Here is a 24,849-nt window from a genome sequence, read left to right on the forward strand (position 1 = left end):
GCACAGCACTTTTAGAGTTCATCCCACTCATTGAAGTATTGGGACAGTTGGACATAAGGCAGATATAAAAGATTAAAAGCTATTATTTAGTTGCAGATCCCTTGCGCACAATCACAGCAGTGAGTCTGTGACCCATAGACATCACCAGACTCTTGGTCTCATCCTTTGAAATGCTTTTCCCAGCCTTTAATGCAGCCATTTCCAATTGTTGCTTGTTTTGGGGAGTTTCTGCCTTTCCTCTTCAGCTGGTGAAATTCATGTTCAATCAGATTTAAATCTGGAGATTGACTTGGGCAATCTAAGACTATCCATTTCTTTGCCCTTATAAATTCCTTGACTGAACTGGCAGGGTGTTTTTGGGCCATTGTCCTGATGCAATATGAAGCACTTCCCAATGAATCTGGTGGCATTTTCTTGAATATTGGTAGGCAAGATGGTTTTGTACTCTTCCAAATTCATTCTGCTACTGTCATCATACATTAAGTCATCAGTAAAGTTGAGAGGGCCTGTTCCAGAGGCAGCCATGCATGCCCATGCCATGACACCACCTCCACCATGCTTTACAGATGAGGCTGTATGCTTGGGATCTTTTGCAGTTCCCTTTTTTTTCTCCACATTTTTGCTTTCCCATCACTTAGATAAAGGTTCATCTTTGTCTCATCAGTCCATAAACACAGTTCCAAAACTCTTCTGGCTCACCTTTGTGCTTTTTTGCAAACTCTAATCTTGCCTTTCTATTTTTGGTGCTGGTCAGAGGTTTGCATCTTGCTGTGTAGCATCTGTAATTCTGTGTCAAAGTCTCCTGAGGACAGTAGATTGTCATTTACTGCATCACCCCAGCTTTCTGGACGTTGTTGGTGATTTTACAGACACGTCTTTTAGGATTCATTTTCACTGCTTTTATGATTTGACTGTCATCAACTACTGTTGTTTTCTCAGATGATCAGGTAGTTGTTGGTTGCTGGTGTCGCTGGTGGTTTCCAAACTCTTCTCCATGCCCTTTGTTTCTGCTATAGCTCTAACTGACTTCCTCTTTTCTTTTAGCATCCAAATTGCTTGCTTTTCTCTCAAAGTCAGCTCCCTCATCTTCATCCTGGTTTGTGTGTGTCATCATCGAATGCAAGATTCAGAATGCAGACGTAATGGATATAACTGATACGACACATTCCCTGCTTTTAATATCTGAAGAATTAATGCAACAGCACACAGCTGATCACTTAGAAAGACCTGTGTGGCAACTGTTCCAATACTTCAAGATCAAGATTCAAGATTCAAGATTTTTATTTGTCACATACACAATTATACAGAGTATAACCAGCAGTGAAATGTAGGTCAGGTCCGCTCCAAGGACAGTGCAATTATATAGAATACAAATATTAAGAAAAAGAAAACTAGAAAAAAATAAGAGGAATAAAATAAAATAAGAGATAAAAAAAATATAAATATAAATGTGCAGGTCAGTACAGGTCAGTATGTTGTTGACTTAAATAGTACTAAGAGGAATGTGCAAAAAGTTGTCTAGGGTATTTAAATAGCAAAAATGCTCACATCAGAAAGAGGGATGAAACTCTAAAAGTGCTGAACTTCTTAGCTGGTAAAACATCTGTGTGTTGAATCAAATAATAAAATGTGACATTCTGTAGTTTTGTCTCATATTCATCTTTTAATCATATTTGTAAATGTCTTGACTACTTTTGGAGGGCACTGTATGTGTGTGTGTGTAAGCATATATGCTTACACTGTATGGGGATTTTTTTTTTGAAAAACCTATAATGTCCTGGCAGAAATTTCCAGTACGTTTTCCGTTAAGTTTATGGATAACGCTGAAACATGACGCAATGCAATGCATGATTCAAATACAGGCAAAAAACACATTAAAAAAATCACAAAAAAATCAATCCATTAGGAAAATGACTGTATTCTTATGGACTTCTCTTAGAATGTACAAAGCCCTTTATATTCCTATTTATCTATGTGTTTCATATATGCAGACCAGTAGAAAGAGTTAGTCGTTTTTATGCAAAATCAGGATGAGGTTTGGTCAGCCTTTAAAAGTCTAGTTAAAACATTATATTAAAATTACATTAAATAAAATAATACACTATTTAGTCTAAATAAATTATAATCAAAACTAAAATCTAATAAACTAAAATCAGTCATTTCAAAGACTAGAAAATTTATTTAGACATCTAATACATGATATAACCTGATACAGATTATTATGTTTTAAAAGATTACATTTAAGGAAGTTAGATGACAGCAAACAATTGTCATTTAAATGTAAAATTAAAAAACAAATCTCTAATATCAGACAGTAACTGATATGACACCAATATGTTGTGCATCCATGGGTATAATGACTCACTAATTATAGTTTATATTAAATACTGTTAATGTATATCACTAATTGAATGTCAGTAATTTAGGGGTCAGTTTACAAGCATCTCACTTTACTAGTACATGGAGAAAATTGTGTCGTTGCACCAAAAAGGCTGTGCATTTGTCTCAGTGATAAAGGATATCATTTCAGCTTGGCTTTGGGGGGCGCAAACAAACAGAGAATCCCACCAGCCACAAACACACATAGCAGGTGTGTTATCGTGAAACACTGCCACCCTGTGTGCTCCTCAAGACCTCTGCAACAGCAACCCGACACCCCTTTTAATGCTCAAGGCCAGATGTCCCTCGCACTTGAGCATTTCTTGTTGCTTTCACTCCTCCATTAGTAAGACAATTGAAACGCTACACTTTCACTGCATCTGCAAGTGTATACAGCATCCAGACAGTGATGGCTTACCTGTGCTGATGAAAGGATGGCCCGCCACTGAGGTCACATTGGGACACACGTTAAGCTCCCTAGTTGTGAGGTCACTGGTTTTGTTGTTTTTTCCCACAGTCTCTGAGGACATTTCTGCAGGACTGCTCTTCAGAGCAGCTCCCTGAGAGTTTGGCTCCGCTCCAGGACTCTTGAGTCGGGCCACTGGTTGGCTAGTCACAGAGAGCTGCGCTGATGCCCCAGGGCACTGTTTCACACTCAGGCTCTGTAACTGAGACTGAGAGAGGGAGGAATTCAGCGCCCCCTGCTGGCCACGAAGAGGCAAGTTCTGCACCTGAGCAGAGAAAGACAGAAGTGACTTTAGTGGGGCATTCAAAAAAACAGCACATATCGGTATAGATGTAAGTCAGGCTGGTGTATGATAGGGTTACCTGTCCGCTGGTGGGTGGTGTGTTGATTGACAATGCAGAGGTCTCCGGCTGAACTGCGGTGACTGAGGCAGTTGGGGTGAAGATAAGCTGAGGGGACAAAGGAACAGCTCGTCCTAGGCTCCTTGCTACTTGCACAAGATTGGTTTGCTGTGCCTGGAAATCACACCAAAAATGGCTGCTTCATCCGAATGTATGAGTCACATTTATATAACAAAACCAGGCTATCAGATTTAACATCAGAGAGAGCACTTGAGCCATTTCAGCTGTTACAATGCTGAAAGGACTGCATTTCAAATTCTGGCAGATCTCAAACAGCTCATTTACTGCTAATCAGTTCCTAGCCAAAAACCGTATTTGAGAAAATAGAGTTGATGTGCCAGTGAAAACATTTTCGTCAGCATCCTTATTGAAGAGATGCAGCTGTGCCACGTTTACTATCCAATGCCAAATGAAAAAGATGTTGTAAGATGGCAAGTATGAATACTACACACACACACAGACAATCCAGGAAAAGAAGTATAAGCAGGCCACTGTAAAATGAAGTCAGATGCCAATTATTTTTTCCATTTTCAAGAAAATTACTATTTATTCATGAGGAAATCTTGGAGAAGACTGTCTAGTAGCAGTGTGTCTGACTTGGTATATCTGTATAACCCACAGTACAGTTAGCGCAGCCATTAGGGGGGAACAAAATGATCCATTTATATATAGAATTTGAAATACGACCACTCCACAATTGCACAAAGGGTGTATGGATTTACTTGCTATACTTTAATGCCAAATTTGCAAACAGAAGTTAGCTAAACATGACAAAACCTCCTTTTAGGCACATTTAGGGACTTTCTTATTTTATATATTGAGTTAAATATACATTTTTAAAGAGGGAAACTGTATGAAATTTCAAAATTACATGATTAAATTAATGTATAGGTGAATCTTAAATAATCTCTGTACTTTTGGTTTAAGTGGATGTTTCGGGGGCAGTTGTGGCCTAATGGTTTGAGAGTCAGACTTGTAACCGGAAGGTTGTGGGTTCGAGTCTCAGGTTTGGCAGGGATTGTAGGTGGTAGGAGTGAATGTCCAGTGCTCTCGCCACTCTTAATACCACGACTGAGGTGAGACCCTTGAGAAAGGCATTGATATAATAATAAGTATTAGTAGTAATAATTGTCTATATTATTAATAGTAGTAATAATTACTCATTTTATAGATATACTCAATGTTCTCTTTATCATTTAACATCCTTTTTCAATATTGCTGTCACCACTAGTTTCTCAATGACATCATCCTTCAGGAAATTGCATCTTTGCAAAAATAAAATAAAATGGGTTATGGTCAATCTGTGGTCATTATAAGAAGATTTATGTTGAAAAAAAAACAAAAAACAGAAACAGTCTTTATTTAGACTGCACATTTGTACATGTGGTAGGGCGTGTGTAAGAGGATTTACCATCTGAGCTCGTAAATACATCTGTGCTTGGCTGGCGGTTAGTGTAGGTGTGGAGGAGTTTCCCAGCAGCACGGCCTGCTGGGCAATGCAGACTGGAACAGAGCTCCCGCTATGGGCTCGACTGATCAAATGAGCTGCCGCTGGGGATGTGGCAAGGTTTATCTGTTTCAACAAGGAAAAATCTTAACAACATATGCTTTTATCTTCTGAAAGCTGTGTAGTTAAAATAATAAATCATAATATCAACCGAAACATTACGAATTATCGCAACCAACCAAACATTAAGGAACCTGCCAGGTAAAAAGGCGGTTGACTGTAAGTAATACCTACCACCATTTTTTTTCTGTAGCACTGGAGACTTGTTGAGTGAGATATCAGTGTCAGCTTTAATAATACTTACAGTGGTTTGGGAGGCCACAGTCTGCTGGGATGTAGTGCCATTCTGACTACAGCTTTGTCTTCCTGCCACTATACTAGCCTATGGGGAATGAATGAATACCAGAGAGAGAGAGAGATGGTAAAAAAAGGAAAGACACAGAGACAGGTCACAAGTCAAACCCAGCACTCATTAATCAATAACAACAGCACAGAGCAAGAGAGAAGGAAAGAGAGAGAGAGAGCGAGAGAGGGGCAGGAAACAGATCTCAACACTACAACCACACAATACATTCAACTCTACTTTACTTGACCAAAGGCATTTCCATTTTGTGAACCAAAATATTTTTAATCTCTATAAATATAAAAAGGGTCATTATTAGTTAATTGCTTTTAAATAAATTATGTTTTTACTAGAAAATACTATTTACATTTTTCATCATCAACATTGTTATGTTTAATTCAATGTTTTATGGTTTAAATTTCAATTAAATTTACTTAACTAACTAACAAGAATAACTGGCAATTTATTAGGAAATATAAAAGATGGTTCTTCTTTTTTTTATTTCTCTAATCAAAATGTTTTAAACAAAACATGCTTTCTTTGAAATATTGTTCAGATTGGTAATAATTTTTGTTCCCAATCTCACTTTCCAGCTTTATGCAATATTCCTTTAACTAGTTTCTTAATGACATCATCATCATCCAAGAACTCATGTGATTTTGGTGTGAAAATAACAGGACAAACCTCAGTACTGGCATTCGATTTGATTAATTCTGCGATGTTTTGTTGGAATAATTGGTTTATGTTTTCTTAAACATTTCATGAAATGTGCATGATATTATCAAAATTTCAAAATCTAGTTAAAAATATAAAAACAATTAAATGACTCGATCACATGCTTAGCAATAGCTTAGCTTACTTTACGTCTACCTATTCATTTAATTCACAGCAATAAGCCACTGAACAAATAATACAAGCTTGTCATACTGGCTAAAAATATAAATAAAATCATTTCTTAGGTGTTATGAAATGCTTGTTCCCCTTGGTTTCCTCAAATATCCACAGGATGTGGCTCTGCCAGAGCAGATTTCTGTTAAACGTTGCAAAGCATGCCTCTGGGCATTGCAAAGAATCCCACATCAATTCTTGTCACAAGAGATGAATGACCCTGTATGAGTTACTGACTGCACAATTCATAAAGAGCCCTGAGTGATTTTCATTAGACCTTATGTGCTTTTATCATCACACAGTATTGTATTTTAATCACTACCTCTCACTATCTTCACATACAGTAAAGCACTACTTGAATAAGAGCATGATTGTGCATGTTGAGTAAATATAGCCTGCGTTACGCATTGCCAATAAGCTTGAGCAAGCATTTAATGAAAAAGTTATGGCATCAAATTATTAAGTAACATTTATGATACAGCACTATTTCTAAATCATTAATCAAATTTGTGATGTGAATTTATTGTGCAGATGGTCAGATGTTCTTCTATTGAAGCTCAAGATCAAAGAGCATCATTCCCAAATCATGCTGGAGAACATGATGATCAGGTTTTACACAATTCATGCAGCTCAAGTAGACTAGGCAAACTAAAAGCAAACTATTTTTAATAGCTTCTGGATCCCACTGTATATGTCTATGAGGTGTGTGCCCACCTGCTGCACTGCAGCCAGGCTCAAGTGCTGTTGCTGTAGTGCTGCGGTTTGTAGCATGAGGTGTTGTTGTTGAGCTGCATACATCTGCTGTAGATACTGAGCTGCCGCTGTGCTGGGCTGCCTGTTCAAGGCCTGCTGGATGACCTGAGTAAGATGAGATGAGATGGAATTATTAAATGAACATGTGAATATTGTTCTGCCCCTAGTCTACTAAGTCCTTTAGGGGATATATTATTCATGGTGTGTTTCATACCACAGAAGCGTAAAGAAAAACATTTTGTGTTGTATAATGTGTAACCAGCACATAATGTTCTATGCAGAAAGAAGACCAGAGTGATTTCTTTGTACACACAGAGCGTCGCTGGGTGTACTGATATGGTATGTGGGGTCACTGCCATCCATCACAGCAGCCTAACTGCATGACTACATTCCCTTCACAGCTAAAGTATCCCACCTAACATGATCTGTACACACTGTCATCAGGGCAATCACTGGACTGTCAAACACTGGATTTCTTTGTGTGTGTATGTGTTGTGAAAATAAAAAATAACAGAACCACTGCTTTAATTTTTTTCTCGCTCTCTGTTTGAGCTGTCACTTGAATTAGTTGGTCATTTGGATAAAAGCGTTTAAAGCTGCAGTCCGTAACTTTTTTTTAGTTAAAAATGATCCGAAATCAGTATTTGAGCAAGTACATAACTAGCCAGTGTTCAAAACCATCGCCTTACTTTAGCCTGATTCACAACGGTTAGCTTATAATAATGTTTTCTAATTTGAGTGGTACGGGTAGGTTTTTCGCAGGAAATTCGAGCATGGCACTGCATCATTATGTCACGTCTGTAAACATAAAGAAGTTGGCCCGGCTACTAGGCTATTGTATGTGAGGATCCTGCAGGTGGAGGATTGTTTATAGCCTTTTCTCACAGCAGCTAGAATAATTAAATGTATCATTTTGATGGCGGATTGTGATCCAGAAAGGATTGTGTTTATGAAACACATGTGAATGAAATTAAATTATATTCCAGTTTTAAATATGCTTCTGATTACAGATTGCCTGGGATTACACAAGATTTGTATTTTAAAGAAAACCAGTTCAAAGGCAGCATAGTTAGCTTTTTGGGTTAAAATAATTTCTTAATATGAAATTCGAATGGTATGACAATTAGATTAGACTGTACAGAAATTGAAATCTAGACGCTAATACACACTCTACTCATAGTCACGCAATGCTGATGTTGTAAACATTAATACTTTGAGAATAAAGTATAACAGTAATACTAATTTGCACGGTTTGATGTGATATGAGCTAACTGATATTTAGATTAAATCACCATTGGTAGCATGATTTATGGTAATCCTCAGTTGGGCAGAACAAATGTGGCAGACTTGTTATTCAGATGACAATATACGGTGAAAATTCTTATTTGGGTCATATATTCCAAGACGTAGGCTAGAATCTGTGATTGCGAAGTACAGTAAATATCCTCACCGTTGCGGTGACTGACAGCTACTCATTCACCTCAATACATTAGATTCATCCGTGCTGGAGCCATACCGACTCACAACCCGTGCAATCAAGATAATTCCACAAGTAACTGCAATTCCAGGTTTTCAAACAGAGATGGCGACAAAGAGGCAAAATTTACGGACTGCAGCTTTAATAAACAAAACTTGGTAACAGGTAATTGTTTTTGCGCTGCAACAAATAATTTTCTAAATCAGTATTTTGTCTTGTTTTCCACTTGTATATGTGTTCATATCTCATCTTTAATTAATATTATTTTAATATTTATTATTTAAGAATTATGGCAACATTTTACAAACATCCTACAGCATTTATTAATCTTAGTTCATCTTAATTTAAATTTTAACTGAAACATCTATAATCAAAAGTTGTATGTTACCATTAGTTAATGCATTGTGAACCAACATGAACTATTTTTGTAGTAACTAACATTAAAGATTAAGATTGCTCATTGTTAGCTAATGTATTTACTAATGTTAAAAATGGGTATTACTACCAAAATGTTACCATAATAATTTTATAATATTAATATTTTAAGCTAATTTTATAAAATAATAATATTAATATTACATAATATATACACATTTTAATTTCTGCAATGTATTTAAAGGGATGACCCTAATTTGACTGAGGAAATAAGGAAATAAACACCAAAATGCATAAAGAAATGATTGTTCCTTAAGTCAGATAAGGATAGATATCCTTAAAACAAATCTACAAAAGAAAATGGTCAAAACATTCACATTCTTATTAAGAAGCAAGATTATGTGTCTCGCAGTCTCTTATATAATATCAAACTTGTTTAACAATGTACATATACTGCCAAAAGAAAACCGATTTTACCCTGTGAATGGCCAAATGTTGAGCTCTCTTGAATAAATCCAGCTGGATGCTTACTGACCATGTGCTCAGTGTTACCGCATACTACCATTCAAATTCAGATGACATCAGTGATCCTGTTCTGTGCAGCCAATCACTGATGGTCAGCTGTTGACTCACTCTGATTCTTAGAGGAGTTCTAGACTATCATTCGGGATAGTTAAGGATCTATTATATTGCAATAAAACATATATTTATTTAAAAATGTTATGTTACTAAGTAAAACAACAAACCTAATTACACTTAACTACAAAAGAACACCATGTTAATGATGAATGTGACCCTCATACTGATTAATTTTAGAAGTACATGCTGCACATGGCCTGCAGAGGGCGCACAAGTGAAGGACTTGCAGTTGACTGACTGTTTATTTCTACCTGAACAGTCTGTCTGTCTGTGATTCCTCCATATACTGATATCTGAGGCACAGCCTGCTGTCTGCTGGAGGCGTTTGTTGTAGTGTTGCTGCCGGTGGAGACTGAGGTGGTGCTGGGGATGGTGACACTGGCACTAGAGGCCACGCTTCCCTGCTCCTTCTCCATGGGGGGCCTCCACCTGCCTGTGCCCAATCCACAGTTACCGTCAATCCTTCACACTCCCCTCCAGCTGAGAAAGACAAAACAGCAACATGTCTATTATTGGAAGCCTTTTTTTACACTGCAGACAGTGAGTAGTACATGTCTCTGTGAAAAGGTTTGGAACTTGACAGCATCTTATATTTTAGGGTTGTAAAACTTACACATACTGTACTGATGGCTGAAGACTGACGTTCAGCCAACGGTCCGTGGGTGTGACGTCTGAGGCTGAGACTAGTTTAGAGTTGATAGCTTGATATAGACGTTCTCTGTCAACTCTAAACTAGTCTCAGCCTCAGACGTCACACCCACGGACCGTTGGCTGAACGTCAGTCTTCAGCCATCAGTCTGAAGGTCTGGCTACTCTAAACCTACTTTGAAACTCTGTTCACATCAAGAACGATAACTAGCGTCACCAATTCAGGATAACATCCTGTGCAGATTTAAATGCTCTTTAATTCTGGTTTCAATGTTTTCTTATCATTCATTAGAAAGTTAATCATTCCAGTAATATTGCTGGTCTGTGTCATTATCATTACAGTATGTTTGTGTTGTGGACTTCCTTATTCTCACACAATTTTAATTATTAAAAACTTTTTAGTTGCCTTACTTAGTGTGAACAGGCCAAAACTAAAAACCGTATTCTGCTGCTGTGTGAAAGTGGCCTGTATGTGTTTGTGTACACACGTGTTTTGCAAATATAATTACTTTTCATCACAAATTATATACAGTATAATTATATACAGTATCTCACAGAAGTGAGTACACCCCTCACATTTTTGTAAATATTTTATTATATCTTTTCATGTGACAACACTGAAGAAATTACACTTTGCTACAATTAGGGGTGGGCGATATGGGAAAAATATCATATCGCAATTTTTTTTTAAATATCACGATTTTATCACGATTCTTTGTCATGTTGGTTTTACTATTTTGGTTTTACTATTTTCGGAGGAGAAATTGTTGATGCTCCATGCCGCTCACATCCTCTGTTCGGACACCGCCACACAAATGTGGCTTTTTGTTAATGACTGTCGCAGGATTTTACACGGAGTAACAGCTCACAACCAGTTACAAAATACACTGTAACAGTCAGTCACAGGCAATTCTGGTTGCATTTTTCATCAATTAATATCTTAAATTATCCTTTGACTATGTTCTGGCCCACCATCTAGTGGTGAAATTTTTTTTTGGCCCGATGCCAAACTTACTTGCCGACCCCTGCGCTTTAGTGGTTTGCTGTGCATTAAAATCCATGTCACTCTCACACTGAGTCCCATCAGACAGAATCATGATTTAATCCGTGCAGACAGGTCCTTTTCACCACTAAATCCTCTTATTTTGAATTCTCACTGAAAGTGACAGCTACACCGTTTGTTGGACGTTTTGTGGTTCTTGACTGCCTAACTGTAACACTTCTCACAATTGCAGTCCTGAGTTCATTTATGATCCACGTGCCCATGCCAGCTCCAGTAGCTCTGAACAAATGTGAAGACTGATTGGCTGGAACAACATAACACAGTCATGACAACAGCACCAGAGGCAGCCCCAGGCTTTGATCCATCTGGGTATCTCATAGACCATAAGAGATGTATCAACAGACTCTATAACTCCAAACGTCTTTGGAATGCATTAGATAATGTCACACTTGAAGTGGTGATTTTTGTTATTTAGAGGCAGTCAAACACATAGTATGCCAAAAAAAAAAAAAAGCATTTGGAATGACAGAAAGATCACATTCTTAGAACTGTGGCAAATGTTCTAAGGTTCCCTCAAAGTTACAAACAAAACATTCTTGCAGTACACTCTCAGACAAAAATGCCACAAAAGCTGTACCCTTTCAAAAGATATTAATATGTTCCATTTAGGTACTGGTATTTAAAATGTTGGTACTAATATAAACCCTTTAGGTGTAAATAAGGTACAAAAGTGTAGCTTTTAAAAAAGTACCGTCCCATTGACAGCGTTTGGACCTTTTTTTCTGAGAGTGTACATTCATTCAGTATTAACAGGCTTTAAAAATATTGTTATTTTTTAGTTTGTTCTAAATATAGCCACATTTGAGTTAATGAACCACCTGCAGTTAAAACCTTTCGAGGACATAAATGTGTTTACAATGTCATATACTGTATATACACATTTATGTTCACGTTGTCAATAAGTTATGAAATATTATTTCTGAAAGTTCTGTGAACATTAACCATTCTTTTTTTTAATGCATTTTTAAACAGACCTTAAACATGAAAAAAAAATATATATATATTTTGAATAAACTTTTGGAAATAATGTTTTCAGAACTTAATTGGAATGTTAGGAAAAACTTCTTAGGGACTGTTCACACATTTATACACATTGCATTTAAAAATGCAAGCAAAACGCATGGCAGTAAAATGGAAAAAAACTTGAGAAAAAAAGGGAAAAAATCACGAAAGCCTAAAAGTTCCTGCTACTAGCATCTACTAATAACATAAAACATATTGGGAAAAAATTAATACCATGACAGTTTGTGGAGTTTTTTAAACATTAAGAGTCAACATGAAATTGCACTCGGAACACTTTCATGACGCAAAATCTTTTCAATAAAGATATTATTAACCTGTATGAATATTATTAGAAATAATGTAAGGTGGAACTTTTGGCTTTGAAAAAAAAAAAAACTTTTGAAAAACAGAACAATATTATTAGTCAACATTGTTTGATAACCTTCATGACGTCAGAAAAGAAAGGCAAATTCAGAGGCAGAGAAACTGATTAATGTCTAATTTTTTAAAAGCTGAACAACTTTTAACTTAAATGCCATGTTTTTGTCATGTGTGAGACGCTGCAAAAGATGGGAAACACAAGCGTATTAAGTTGAGAACCTTCCACTAATGTTTTTACTGCAGCTAATTCATTAACTCATGCATGTAGAGCATAAAATTACTAGCAGGGAACTCTCTAAAGTCAAACTTTAAAATGTTGTAAAAACAGTTCACAAGCCAAAACCAGTGGCACTGGTTGCACTGTACTCACTCGGATAGTCTGACAGCTTCCACCACAACTTGTGACAGGATACAACTGGCAGCTAGGAGAATCCAAACTCTGACTGTTCTCTGGACCAGAACTCCTCCCATCACAAATGACTGGGACCCAATAATGTCATTAAGCAAACACACATCAAAGGCTGCTGCGGGGGAAATGACCTGGGGTTTTTTCTTGGGGGCTGGGAGGACACTTGTTGATCAAAATAGACCCAGCCCCACTTCCTTTACTCAGCCGAGGAACAGCTAGACCAACAGACAGGCCATTGAACCAAATGGGAGAGATCTTTTTCTATAGTGCAGTACACCTGATGTAATGTAACTCGTTTAGACGGGCCTAAAAGTTTGAGTTATTTCTGTTTGTTTGGGTGCACATTAAGAGAAAAAGAGAGAAAGAGACTTCATACAGGGAGATTTTCTATTATAGTTCAAGATATTGAAATCATCAGAATACATTTGTGGAATTTGTTTGATCCCACTTAACCTTCCTTTAGACGTGGAATCTTTCAAGGACATTTAAAAGCTTAATACAGTCCATTCTCCATAACCTTGAAAGGGAGACTTGTCCTCTCTTTGTCGTTCTCTCTCTCTCTCTCTCTCTCTCTCCTCTCCTCTCATTATTTCACTGGCTAACACAACACACTACACATTATTCCACTCGATTTGCTCTCTAGTCTGCATTAGAGACCTCCTCACCACACAGCTCTGTAGCTAACTGAACATCCAGTGCCATCATCATCTGAGTATCCTGCCTGCAAAACTCTCTCACAGTCAGACACCAAATTGAGTTACCCTCTTTGAAGGCAAAAGTGCTTTTGGTGTAGCAACCAGGATGCAAAGTCTGCACTGAGCAATATAAATAGGATTAGCATGAGCGAGCCGGAGCTGTAAAAGATGAGGTTAGGTTGAGGCGGTCAGGTAGAGATGGGCTATCAGCACAATGCAGAGGCCACATCAAACAATCAGGGCTAAACCCTCAGGGTGAATGACTACAGATGGATGAGACACCCAATCTGTGCCTGTCTGGACAGGCCACAGCCAGGTTAAACCAGTCCGCTAGGATCACAGCAACGCTGCCATCAAAAGATGTTGAGTAACTGCTAAAACCAGTTGTGTGTCTTGTCATGTCATAAACTGACAGCTTGACTGAAGAGAACTGATTAATGGTCAGTCACTGTTCTGAGTTCTGCACATATGTGTATTCACATGTCCTGCAGTGTCACATACTAAACTTGTATTTTAAACAGCATTTTGCTGTATATTTTTTAGACATAGATAGATTTAGATTACATTTTTTAAATTGCTTATTAATACATTTTCACCTTTTGATTATGACTGATGCCTCTTGTAATTATGTGTCTGATTTTTAATTTACAACCTATTTTTGATTCATTTTAATCCAGCCATAAAGTAAAATTTAACAATAGTTGAGTTAAATAAAACTACCCAGAAGGTTGGGTTAAATGTTTATTTAACCCAGCATTTTTTAGAGTGAGAGTTTCTAATATATATTCATATTAGTTCATATAAATTAACTATTAGCTAATGTAAAATTCAAAATTATTATAAAATATAATATCTCTTTTTAATATAAGTTCATACAAAATTAACTTCAGAAAATGTTACATATATTGTCAATATGGTATAATTTATATAATATTAAACATATATTGTAGCATTTTAATATTAATATAAATTAAGTATTAGTTCATGTAAATTAAAAATGATTATAAAAATATAAAATCCAATATTTGTATCAATGCACATGAATCAACAAAGAACAAAAGTATATTTATAAATAAACATTACCTATATTAATAAACGCTGTAAAAATTATTAACTGTTCATGATAATCACTGCATTTAATAATGTTGTTAATGTATTTTATTGTGTGTAATATTGTTTTGTTAGTTTGTTTATAACGTTATGAATTGATAAACCACAGTGGTAAGATTTATAAAGGTCCATTAAACTGACTCACGTGTATTGTAATCATATGACATTTAAAACCTGAAATTAGCATGTCATGCTCACCACTCTGGTCTCTCAGGATATTAGCTTCATCACAGGATGCTTGCTGTCAGCTTTGACACCTTTGGCCAAGTGTGAGTAAACAGTAAAGCAATTAGAAGCTTCTTCAGTTAATGGATACGTCAGACGTGGTGTCACCTCGAGATCCGACACTCTGGAAATTCATTCTGTCAGATTCAGTGTTGCTCTGTAGCACAAGAGGTTATATCACTCAGAAAGATTTCACTGCAGCGAAGGATCTTGACAAAACATGCCGCTTAACAATGTGCCTGTTGAGCATACATCAATGCTTGTCATAAATCAGAGACGTAGAGAGCACACATATAGAACCTCATGCGTGAGTCAGTACCATTCTCTTCTTTTATCATCATCTATCTCAAACACATGCAGTGACTCAATTGAGCAATTCTTCAGTACTTGAGATGAAGTTCTCCTCCTTGAGTTGCTCTCCAAACTACTCACCACAAAATAGTTCAAAGTGAGAAATTTATCTTAAACTTGACAAGCCATTGTTCTATCCTGCCAGAACTCTCTCTTCTCTGGTATCCATCATTTTCCACATTAGCACATTCCCTCTATGTGGCAACCAGGCAGAGGAGATTTGTGGCCCTCATTTCCTTAAGATCCACCATAAAACTGCCAGCTTTGTCTGCAAGGGCTACATAGTTGTTGAACTGAGAAAGCATGAAATATGACCCCAGTATCAGTGTGAAGAGCCTGACAGAGGGGGGTTTCTCTGTCTGGCAGCTATCAAGTGTTTTTAGAGGTACTGTAGTTTGCATGACCCCATGATGGTCCCATGAAGAACCTTTAACATCTATAGAACCTTTCCATTGCACTAAAGGTTCTATATAGTGGAAAATGGTTCTTTAGATTGGTCAAATGTTATTTACACTAAGAAAAATGGTTCATCACTTCAGAAAACCCCTGGTGGTATATGACAGAGAGGATTTGAACATAGAAGCCAAACTGAATTTTGCACATGCAAATATCCAGGCAGCTGCAAAAATCTGGGTGCCCACACTGCATGTAAATGGAAGGGGAAATGAATATACAGACCATGTGTTTGCATATTTAAATAGTCCAGTTTAAATATAAAGCTACCTTATCATCAGCAACTGAACAGGAATGCCAAGAATTTGGTGCAATTTCACAATGATTTGGGATTCTGTGCGTTCAAAGCTACCATTTAAGATGAAGCCATTAACATATAAATTAGGTGCTCACAGAGCCAGACAAATTGAAACAGTAGCATGGTTTTGGCTATTTTGCTGTTGTTTTATTCAGCAGAGTGCTCACAAACTGGATGTGTATCATTTCTGATTATCGCGTGGAGTCCAAGCATGAAATAACACGCTTTGAACATCAGTAACGCATTTCCTGCCTATAACAAAGCAGGCCTCCCAGGCACACAATCGTTAGCACCATCTCATTATTATGTCTCAATCAAAAAATAATGCCTTTAGTTGCACAAAACCACTTAAAAACATTCAAACAGCACTCTTGGGAGGCCTGAGTTGTTCCTAAGGCATGCCTAAATCTGATAGCTGACTGTAGCCCATTAAATTCCTGCCTTTCAGGATTATGAGGTGACAGTTTTGTCAGAGTAAAAATATAAAAAATATTCATGCTGTTGATACGGAAATAAACAAATGTTTTGTCTTTGAAAGGGATAGCTCACTCGTAAATGAAAATTCGGTCATTATTTGGTGTGAATGTTTTTTTTTAAACCTGTATGATTTACACAAAAGGAGATGAAAATGGATAGGACGATTTGTCAGTCTTCAAAAATAGCACTGTTCACTTTCACTGTATGGAAATAAAGTGAAAATTTTGCTATTAATATCTATTTTTGTCTTACGCCGAAAAAAGAAAATCATGTGGGATTCGAAAGACATGAGGTGGGTGAGTAAATGAGATAACTGGGGTGAACTATCCTTTTAATTGGAACTAAAACAAGTCATTAGTCCAGCTCAAAGATGCTCTCACACTGGGACTATAAATTTCCATCTTACTGTTAAAAGAGTGAGAGTTTTTTAGACTGTATTCTTCCCCTTTGTCTAAGTGTAAAAAGACTGAAGCCAGCAGCACACGTGGCCCTCTGTGCAAACTCCCAGAGCTGTAAAACTACATTACCACAGGGAAGGAATCAGATACACAGATGCCCCAGAGACCACTCAGTTTACAAAGCGCATCAAAGCCTTCAAGACTATATGAGTTATTACTGACAGAACCTGAAGAACACAGATGAAAATCAGTTTGCACTTTCTCTGAGTAACGAAATTTAAAGCTGAATTGTGTCATTTTTAGGTTACAGGTTTCTCAAATACTACCCCCTTCTGCCATAAAATTCAGAAGTTAGGTTATTATAATAATAATAATAAACCATTGAGGACAGACCTACTGTGAGATATTACATTTTTAATCAATGGTATATACTTTTGTTGAAGCCATCAGTCTGCATTATTTTATTTTTTTAAATAATCATGTTTAACAGTGAAATATCTGGTGAAAAACTACAATATTCATTCTGCAAAAAACTCCACCAATCAGAGGTGCCAAAAAAAACCTCTTTAGCACCTGCCAACTGTTTCGTTATTATTATTATTATTTTTTTTTTGTACATCACCAAATCTTGGATTTAATCTATTGGTCAACTTGTTTTCTTTCAATTAGCACAGGTATTTCTTTTTGGAACTGATTGGTCACAGGACTAAATGATCTGAGCTTAAGCACCTACGTTTTTTTTTTTTTTAATGACTGAAATACAATGTGACGGTATAAAATATATTTTTCAATAATAAATAAAATAAAATTAAATGAAGACTTGGTTCATGGCTTATATCTCTTCCAGATAAAAAAATGACAAAACTTCAAGAATCAAGGCCACTAAAAAGTGAAGTGGCACTGTTGTACTCTATTGGCTGTTCACTGATTGAAATGTTGTTTTTCAACTTTAAATTTGCAACTTTGTAACTTTTTCCCATTTTGAAACAGTACATCAAATACTTTTGGACGTAATGTTTCATAGCAAATGGTTACTGGTAGTTTTCCAGTTGCACACATAGTTAAAAAACCTGAGCAAACCTTGTTCTTGTGAAACACAACCACCTGTCATAGCCACATTCTCTGAGCGTGAAGCTGTCAGGCAGTACTTAGCAAACAGGGAGGAAGAGATGACAGATCCTGTATGTAATTTAAGCCCTCAGAGTTAAACTGCCTCTCTGATCTTTGATTTACTTCAGTCCTAAGGTGGAAAGCCTAGAGTGTAACACAAGAAATGAAAAGTGACTGTAAATATTGAAAACCTCAGAACTATGAGGCTTTTATGTGTCTTAAGAAGCTCTGTCACTCTAATTTGTCTAACAATGTCTAGAGATGTAACACTAAAAAAAATCCATTAGCCCAAGTGGTAAAACCTCCTAATCTGATAAGAACAGACAACGACAATTTTAATTAAAAACTCTTGAGTGATAAATGTGCCACTTTAGGGCTTTCCTCCTTTGTAAGAGATTTAGCAGTCATATTTAGCAGTTCCTCCAACTTTCTGCACGACCAGCAAATGTTTATCTTGCAAATGATTTTGTTATGTTAGTGTACATCTTTATATTATTATATCAAACTGCAATTTTTAGTATATTGTTGTATACCTTTTTTCATCACACTCATAAATTACTTTACCGGTATTTAAAGACCACAGAACTGTATATTTAATTGTTGTCCCAAAAATTGTTTCAATTCAAAAATCAGTATTTCATGTTCATTTATGTATTTATTTAGTAGCTTTCTACAATGATGAGTAGTTTGCAATACTGACCTACTGACTGTACATTATATCTTATTTTAGATATGCAGAGGAGGAAATGTGACTGTTTTTCAGCATTTTGGGGAAATCCCAATATCATGACATCCACGGAAGCTGAATATTTACATGTGGATGTTTTTACATATATAACCCTAATAATAAGAGCCAGTCAAGTTAAAGATAAATTGTATGGAATATAGGCCAGATATCAGTCGTTGCTGCCCTTGCTGGTGAGGAACCAAATCATTAATGCCTTAAGCTTTGCTTCTCCAAAAAAAAGGAAAGAAAAAGGAGATTTATGTCAAGCAGCTGTGTAGCTGTCGGCTGCTGAGCCGAAGAGCTGAGTGAGAGGGAGAGGAGGACAGAGAACACCTGGGTATGGAGCTCAGAGGCAGGCAAGAATCACTTTCATCTGCCCAGGCAGCAGTGGAAGGAGAGAGAGTTGTCTGCACTCACTTCATACACTCTCAAACAGTTACTACAGGCTGTCAGCAGCTCTCACACATTCTCATTCAGACCCTGGTCGGCTTCACACTGAAAAAAAAAAGCACCCTCTGCCAGGAAAGTGAGACCTGTGCTTATCGAGAAAACTATTTTACTAAATATACATTAGTTAGTTCCGGTTCTCAAATTTAATTGGTCAAGAGGCGATACAAGAGTGCTGGTCACTGTGACTTTTGCTGTTTGTATCACTCTGGTTGTCTGTGTTAGTGCATTCTGGACGGATGAACAGTCTGTGTATTAATGGTGGAGATTTTTGGTGACTCTTTTTGCATTTTTAAGAGCGAGTCACTGAATCATTCATTCAGTCATTTTGTTCAAACACACAGATTCATTCAGGAACTAAACAAAGTCAGGAACTGATTGTTGTCAAAGACTATAAAATACTCAAGACGTGTCACTTAAATCGCAGGAAGCCCCGCCTTCTGAATGAAAGAGCCAATTGCTAATCGGTCAAGTCAGCGCATCACTGCAGCTGCCGTTAGAATTCCCAGGTGTTATAGAAACAGTCAGCGTTCTGAGACATGTGCACTGGCTGATCTAGCCTGAAAAAATACGCTTTTTATAATGCTATTTGAGCAAAAGAAACAACATTTATGATACAGTTGTTGTCAGATTTCTTTGGTGATTTCAAATATGAAATTTAATCGTAAACTTAGTGAACAGTTTGGGAGAATTTGATGTTTCCCCATACAAAGAGATAGGATCTGCACTTGCCTGCCCGAGAGGCGTTTCAAAGATGGCCGCCGAGTGACATGACTTGTCTTAAAGAGACTTGTTGTTATCAAGTGTGCCACATAAGTCCTAAAAAGTGAAGCCAAAGCATCTTGATCCCCCCCAGGTGACTGGATGCAGTATAGGTCATAAACCCCGCCCTCGCCATGTAACGGGTAACGGGGATGTAATGAGACGTGAGACAAATGAAATAATCAAATTACACTTCAAAGAAACTTTTTCCAAAGATGGCTTTCGTCATTTGAGGTAGTTTTATCATGCTGATTTATCTTCAAGTGTTAATTTTTCTAATAAGTTTGCTTTGCTTATTTGATGCTATTAAAACAAGGTGTGGTGTCATGATTGTGATCTTGTGATTGGGTCTACGGGAGTTTGGGCGGGACTTTGATACAGAGGCTACACCTCACAATCACTACTGCTCCAAATGAATCTCTACTGCGCAGACTCTAGGTGCGTTCCATTCGACCGTAAGTGGACTGCGAAGTGGATTTCACAGGGTATTCCGCCATCTTAAGTGAGATTCCAACCCGAAGGAAACGAACATGTTCAGTTCGAAGGGCACTGCAAACGGCATAGGGAATAAGGGAAATCCGACACATCACTTCACAAGAAGTGGAGAGGGAAAATCACCCAACTGTCATTGTGCACTGCATCATCAGTTAGAACTAATGATGGAGCTGAGCCGTTGAAAGAGTTTTTTAAAGACTCTGCAATAGAGGCGTTGTAATAAATTTTATTATTATACAAACTACAATATTTATGAATGGTTATGGCGATGAGTTATATTTGCATATTGTATTGTATGAATAGGTGAAACTAAGTAAAGCCGGTGAGAAACAGCTGAGGCTCTGTCAATGTTTATTTTACTTTATTTACCTCAGGAGAGTGTGGGAAAGAAAGTGCACAAGATGAAACCATCACAATCTGTAACAGTCTAAACATATACATTTTGACTATATTTATTAGATACATAATTTTATGTATTTTATATGTGTTTAAATTTGAAAGTAAAATAAATTACAATATTTATTCATGTTATATCATAATCTAAGTGACCTTGCCATTGATTTTCTTTGATGATGTTGCAGGGCGTTCCAAATGAGCTATTTGTAGTGAGTGGGGTGGGGCCGAGAGCCGTGGGAACGGAGCGAGGCCGGTGGAGTTAATGATAATGAGCGACACCTGCACCACTCACTGGTCTCAAGTCCCACGGAGGAGCTCCGGAAGGATAAAAGGAGGAGTGACAACAGTGGAAGACGAGAGAGGACCAGGCCTGGACTTTACTTTTGTGTTCGTTTATTTTATTAAATTGTCTTTAAATGTTTGCCGGTTCCCGCCTCCTTCTTCCCGATCTACGAACTGTGTTACACCATTATTGTCAGCAAAGTCTACTTCAACGGATATCCCGTGCACAGGGAGTAGGGAGCAGTGAACACTGCGTAGGGACCCTGTCAATCGGAACGCACCTTCTGGCTCCAAATGACGTCATTTACGCAAGATGACAGCAGCCATACTGAGATGCTATGGCTTCACTTTTCTATAGTGGAAGGACGTGGAGATGTTTCATCCATCTTTTTTTACAGTCTATAGTTGTTATGAGTAAGTCACTGAATCGTTCACTCAACTGATTCTTTTAAACACGGATTTATTCAGAATCAAAACACCACAGTGTTTGTTCAAACACAGATTCATTCAGGATCTAAACAATTGTTTGCTGTTATGAATAATTGAATAATTCACTCAACCAGTTCGTTCAAACACACTGATTTGTTCAAAACCCGAATATGTAAAAAGTATCCACAGTTACTCAATATTAATTTCTTGTTTTTTCAACTGTTGTTTGAAATTAATCTCACACTCATAAATATGCTGTTGCTGTACAGCACTCTTCATGGTATTATATTTCTTATGCCATATGAAATAGCAAGTATTTTCAAACATGTATTCAATTGAAAATAACTGAAAATATTACCTCTCCAAGAAAACAAGGCATGATCAGAAGCTTGTTGTTGCAAATATTGCCAGATTTAGTAGTACTGACCTACTGAACTCGGTGACTGAGAATTATCGGTGAGTTATGCTGATTAATCACCTTCGGCGGTTTTTGACTCTTGAACCAAAGCATACACCCATTCTGCAAATATTTCTCTGAGGACAAAACATGTCATTCTCAGGAAAGACAGGAGAGAAGAGCTGCATACCTAAAAGTCAGATAAGTATCAGAAACTGTCAGAAAAGAAAGAGAGAGCTGTTTTGAGTTAGTGTTAATGGTTGAGTCACACGGGAGCATCATCAGGCATGACAGAGGAATGTCATGGTGAGCGCTGAGGTGAACGCGTTCATTCGCTGGGTCTGCATCTCATCTTCATGAGGGCTTGGACAGCGCTGTATGAAAACATCTCGGCTCATCTGTTACTGTTTCTCACCGCTTTCATCGCTGGAGATGGATCTCACCATTCGATGCCACATAACACATATTGCTGAGTCCTGTATAGCTCATCAAAGATCAAGGGGTCGTTGCATGTGCTCAAACACAGACCTCTTCCCTCAAAAGAACCATCATCAGCATGTGATATATGCCCTATACTGGACTGCTGGCTGTCAAAAGTGAAAACAATTGTGTTTAGTGTGAAGGGATTTGGTTTACTGAAGAAGCAAGATGGAAAAGTTAATTGTCAACTGGACTTAATCAACTAAATTTTTTTTAGGAAGTTGCAGTAATACTTCAACTGCTTTAGAAAGAGTACAGAGACTCATATTTTTAGGCAAACTCTCAATACAATTGAGTGTTTCCAGATCAAAAAACAAGCCTAGAAGTGCAATGAAATGGAAGTGTTGATAGATCTATTCTTCTGTATTGTGACATACCTCTGCATATGTAGCAGGTGTAGCGTATTATCAAAAATGTAAAACATGTAGGCCGGGAACTTGATTGTATGCCTCAGTTGTTGATTGTATTTTAGCATGTGGCCATTGCATGAATGTGAAAATGAATGAGAGCTTGCCGTTGGGGGTGGAATTTTGTAAGGGGGAGAGTTTAAGTGAAACTGAAAAATGTGAGCAATCTGTCATTTTTACTAGAAGATTGAGTTATGACAGTTTGATTAAAAATTAGAAGGTCAAAAAAAAAACATACATACATGAATACAATATTATCTATAACATGCATTACGGGATAGTTGTTTTGCTTTAATGAACTTCTTGAAAACAGTTTATGGTCGAAGGTTGTCTTTATTCTTACATGTTATTGAACTTATATTTTGTTTATTTTCTTGACTAGATTAAATCAAAGGCATTTTAATGAACTATACTTGAGTGTGCTCAGTTATCTAATCACTTAATGCAACATTTGTTTCTTCCACAGAAAATATCAGGCCTTGAGAGAGAATCATAAAGAAAAACCTTGCAATTGAATTTCATTCTATCTCTTTTCTCTTGACTACAGGAGCCTCTTGCGCTTCTCAACAGGCCCCTGATTTCCTGGTGCTTTAAGGGGGACCGGAGTTGTGTCCCTCCTGTTTGACTGATTATTATAGTGACCTGAGGGTGAGGGTGAACTACTCAAGCTCATTGTGAGGCCCATGACACGGGAAAGGCAACTGTAAAACATGAGGGTCTTACCCCAATTACTGTACAGAAGTGACCTGCCCATTGGCAGTTTGAGAGCAACAAGCTTTGCTCGATTCATCTGCAGTAACCTGGAAGTACCTTAGTACTATAATGAACAACAAACTATTGCTTCCTACATTCTGTAGCACGATTGCACAATAAACCATACATATAAAACACACATCACATATAAAGCTAACACACAACAATTGTCCACATGTTCAGTGTCAAATTCATAAGATGACACTGGCGAGATTACACACAAGCGTCGCTCCGCTGGGCTTTGTTTACAGAGCGTTGGGTCAAACTAGAATGTACCAAAAGAGTGCAGATGGTCTTGTTATTTGAGAGGCGATAGGTTCAATGAATTGTATCAGCACTAGCTGTCAGTCAGTCAGTCTACTAGAGCAACACTCCCCTGTCCGGGAATGCATTGTCTCCATTTAGTCTTACGAGAAGTCTAAAAGCTTCTTGTGTACATGTGTGCTGAGCAAACTCATCGATAATCTTTAAAACATCGCAAATGATGTGATGCATGTCCACGTAAATCACTCACCTTAAGCTTTGGTGGTAATACTACAGTCATAGTACTTGTCTTATTGATAATGTTGAGTAATCAGGTTGACACATAAAAGGGATAATTCACCCAAAAATGTATTCATACTTAAGACATTTTGACGTTTTTGTCCATACGATGAAAGTCAATGGGGTCCGAAACAAGACTGGACCCCTCTGACTTTGACTGTATGGACAAAATAACACGATTGTGAAAGAAAATCATACAGGAGGGTGAGTAAATAATGACAGAATGGGTGAAGTTTAAGTTGAAAGGAGGATCTCAAGTTCCTCGAGCCCACCTAGATAATATCTGTCAATCTGTGTCGCTCTCCCTGATGTTAATAACCGTACTGAAAGCAGTGGAGACATGTGGTGGAATTCGCCAAACTAAACAGCTTTCATTGTGCCGAGACGGACATGCACAGGCATACGCACATTTATGCTCTCTATTTAACATACAGACCACACATACTGTTGATAAAAGACACTAAGCCTGAAGAGACATATTTAAATATAAGTAGGGCTTCCTGCACAAATTACATTTACAATCACATATGAAGTCAAAAACAACAGCACATGTTAATAAAGCTCTACGTACCCTCAACCCAGGCCTTGTCTCAACTTCAATCGCTTGTTCCTTTCCTGATATCCTATACCATGTCTGAGGTCTGCTCTATCCGACAGGCACAGACTACACCAAGCAGAGAGGAGGAGAAAAAAATACAGCATGAATTAGCATTCCTAAAGCAATCATGTGACTTCAAAAGCACCAATAGGTCACTCTGGATTCGGTATGATCCACCTCTAGCTCCTCCCTTCTCTTCTCTCTTGTTTCGCTCTCTTACAAAAACCCTTTGACAGGGTTATTTGTAATACATGTGGTCTGTCGATGCACCAATTTTTGCTTTCA

At 37.4% G+C, this 24,849-nt stretch overlaps 1 protein-coding gene across 1 annotated transcript in view; it reads right to left on the reverse strand.

Annotated features, from left to right (window-relative positions):
- The window catches only part of LOC306860294 (polyhomeotic-like protein 2), a 38,167-nt gene extending 13,526 nt beyond the window's left edge, over window positions 1-24,641 (reverse strand). The window contains exons 1-7 of the mRNA XM_079401916.1: window positions 24,538-24,641; window positions 9,480-9,708; window positions 6,699-6,842; window positions 5,058-5,135; window positions 4,658-4,819; window positions 3,208-3,360; window positions 2,798-3,110 (exon numbers count right to left, since the gene is read on the reverse strand). Of these exons, the coding sequence (XP_079258042.1) occupies window positions 2,798-3,110; window positions 3,208-3,360; window positions 4,658-4,819; window positions 5,058-5,135; window positions 6,699-6,842; window positions 9,480-9,644 (1,015 nt within the window). The 5' untranslated portion in view covers window positions 9,645-9,708; window positions 24,538-24,641. The remainder of the gene's footprint in view (window positions 1-2,797; window positions 3,111-3,207; window positions 3,361-4,657; window positions 4,820-5,057; window positions 5,136-6,698; window positions 6,843-9,479; window positions 9,709-24,537) is intronic.
- Window positions 24,642-24,849: the final 208 nt, after the last annotated feature.

Source organism: Barbus barbus (assembly GCF_936440315.1).
Source record: "Barbus barbus genome assembly, chromosome: 41".
NCBI lineage: Eukaryota > Metazoa > Chordata > Actinopteri > Cypriniformes > Cyprinidae > Barbus > Barbus barbus.